Source organism: Otolemur garnettii, unplaced genomic scaffold (genome assembly GCF_000181295.1).
Source record: "Otolemur garnettii isolate 467f Iridium unplaced genomic scaffold, OtoGar3 scaffold00058, whole genome shotgun sequence".
In the NCBI taxonomy this organism is placed as follows: Eukaryota; Metazoa; Chordata; class Mammalia; order Primates; family Galagidae; genus Otolemur; species Otolemur garnettii.
Genome location: NW_003852453.1, coordinates 1,356,177 through 1,358,441, shown reverse-complemented (window position 1 = coordinate 1,358,441; position 2,265 = coordinate 1,356,177). Strand labels below are relative to the sequence as shown.

Sequence of the window (2,265 nt, the reverse complement as noted above, 5' to 3'; positions counted from 1 at the left end):
AAAGTGGAACTAGGCTTTTTATTGCCCTGGAGCACAAAATTTCACCCTCATACAAAGACACCAGCCTCTCTCTCCCCTGGATGTACCCCAGATGGGAGGGCGAGCCTGACCTCGGGGGACTTGCTCTGGACCCCTGCACAGTAGCCGAATCTCTCCCTCAGTCACTCTCATTCCGGGTGGCTGCGAGAATGGGGAGCGTCTTCCCTTTCTCACGGAGACAAGGCCGGGCCCTGCGCACACCGCAGAGCAGCGGGCTTGCTGAGTGCCTCCTTAATCTGTCTGATTCTCTGCTTTATCCACAGGTCTTAAAGAGCCCGATGAGCTTCTTCGACACGACTCCCACTGGCAGGCTAATGAACCGCTTTTCCAAAGACATGGACGAGCTGGACGTGAGGCTGCCGTTTCATGCGGAGAACTTTCTGCAGCAGTTTTTTCTGGTGGCATTTATTCTCCTGGTGCTGGCTGACGTGTTTCCGGCCGTCCTTTTGGTTGTGGCCGGCTTTTCTGCAGGCTTCTTCATGCTTTTATGGTAGGTCTGTGCACGGTTTGAAAAGGAGAGAACAGGACCTGCATCAATGCGCTGACCATGGGGGTGAACTGTGCACAGTGACCGAGGCTTATCAGGTGGCACTGAGCACGTGGGATCCTCCCCATAAAGGCACTGCCTTGATTTCAGCACTTGTCCATTGCCAGGTGCTGTGTGAAGTGCTCTGCAGGCCTCTGGCATCTCCGCCTCTGAGTCGTCCTGAGAGGTGGGAATTGTTAGGCAGTTAAGGTGCTGGTCCGGCCGGGAAACCGGTAGGCATGAGGGCTGTCTGTTTGCTGCTGTGCTCTCAACCAGGGACTCCGTCATTCCTGCTGCAGGAGAAGAGAGGGGAGACCTGTCCCCGGTCACACTGAACTTTGAGAAACTGATGTGGTTAGAGAAAGGCCTTGGGTACCTTCACAGGGGTGTGCTGTGGCTGTGCACATCCACCCTGGGGGAAGCAGGAGGATGGCAATGATCCTGGCCTCCAGCAGACCCCCTTCCCCGGGGTGAGATGGGAGCATGGTGGGGTGGGGTGGGGGCAAAGGGTTGCAAATCAGTTCTGCTGCAAAACTAGCGGGAGGACCTTGGGGAAGGCATCAGTCTCCTCTCTCTAAAGTGTAACGCAGCGTTCGCCTGACCAGTTTCAATGAGTGTGTTCTGAGGATCACATGGGATGACATGCTTATGGATTGAAAATAGACTGAAGCACTGTGTTTATTAAAAACCAGTAACTGAAAGCAATTACTGATTATGCTCCTAGACATGCCCAGTCCTGGGCAGGATGCTGGGATCTTAAAAAGAATCCCCAAATTATAAAAGCTCAGCCTGTAGCCCCAGACCTGCCTCCTCCTGTAAGTAGCGTCTGTTTTTGCAGATCCAGGTTTTAGAGATACTGCTTTGGCCACAGTGTGGAGGAGGGCGGAGCTCCAGAAAGATCAGGGCAGGCAACAAGGTTGGGGGTCTCTTGAAATGTAGAGTCTGTGTGTGAGTTGCTGAGGCCCAAATGTGAGCGGCAGCAGTGGGGACAGCAGATTCCAGAGCTGTTTCCAAGTCTAGGTGAATGTCGCTGGGGTTTCAGGATTAGTGGAATTTTGGGTGTTGGGGGATGGGCGAGGCCAAGGGTGATGCCAAGGTGTGGAGTGATATGAAGAGATACAGGTGGCTGGCCCGGTGGCTTACTTACTCCTGGAATCCCAGCACTCGGGGAGGCCGAGATGGGAAGATCCCTTGAGCTCAGGAGTTTGAGACCAGCCTGAGCAAGAGCAAGAACCCATCTCTAATAAAAATAGAAAAATGAGCCGTGTGTAGTATCCTGGGCACCTGTAGTCCCAGAAGGCTGAGGCAGGAGGATTGGAACCCAGGAGTTTGAGGTTGCTGTGAGCTATGATGCCATGGCACTCTGTCTAGCGCGCCAGAGTGAGACTGTCTCAAAATACAAACAAACAAACAAAAGTCAAAAAGGAAAAGGAGAGATACAGGAGATGCAGGATAAGGAGTTTGGATAATGAAGATCCGGAGTTTCACTGTGGGTGTTCAAGTTGGATTGTCAAGTCTGCAGAAGGCGCTGGGGTGCGGTGGCAGATGTGTGTGTGGGGGCACTGCAGCTGGGGTGGCTATGGGGAACCAGCACGGTGCCGTGGAGTCAGGACAGCTGGACTCTCGCTGCAGCCCACTGCTCCCCCCGTGGTGTCTCTGAGAAGGGACTCGTGGCCTCCATCTCCAAACTTAAGGGTTTA

The 2,265-nt window shown here is 53.7% G+C and overlaps 1 protein-coding gene across 1 annotated transcript in view; it reads left to right on the top strand.

Annotated features, from left to right (window-relative positions):
* The window catches only part of ABCC12 (ATP binding cassette subfamily C member 12), a 55,502-nt gene that overhangs the window by 33,549 nt on the left and 19,688 nt on the right, over positions 1–2,265 (top strand). Inside the window, exon 20 of the mRNA XM_023514777.1 lies at positions 303–529. Within this exon, the coding sequence (XP_023370545.1) occupies positions 303–529 (227 nt within the window). The remainder of the gene's footprint in view (positions 1–302; positions 530–2,265) is intronic.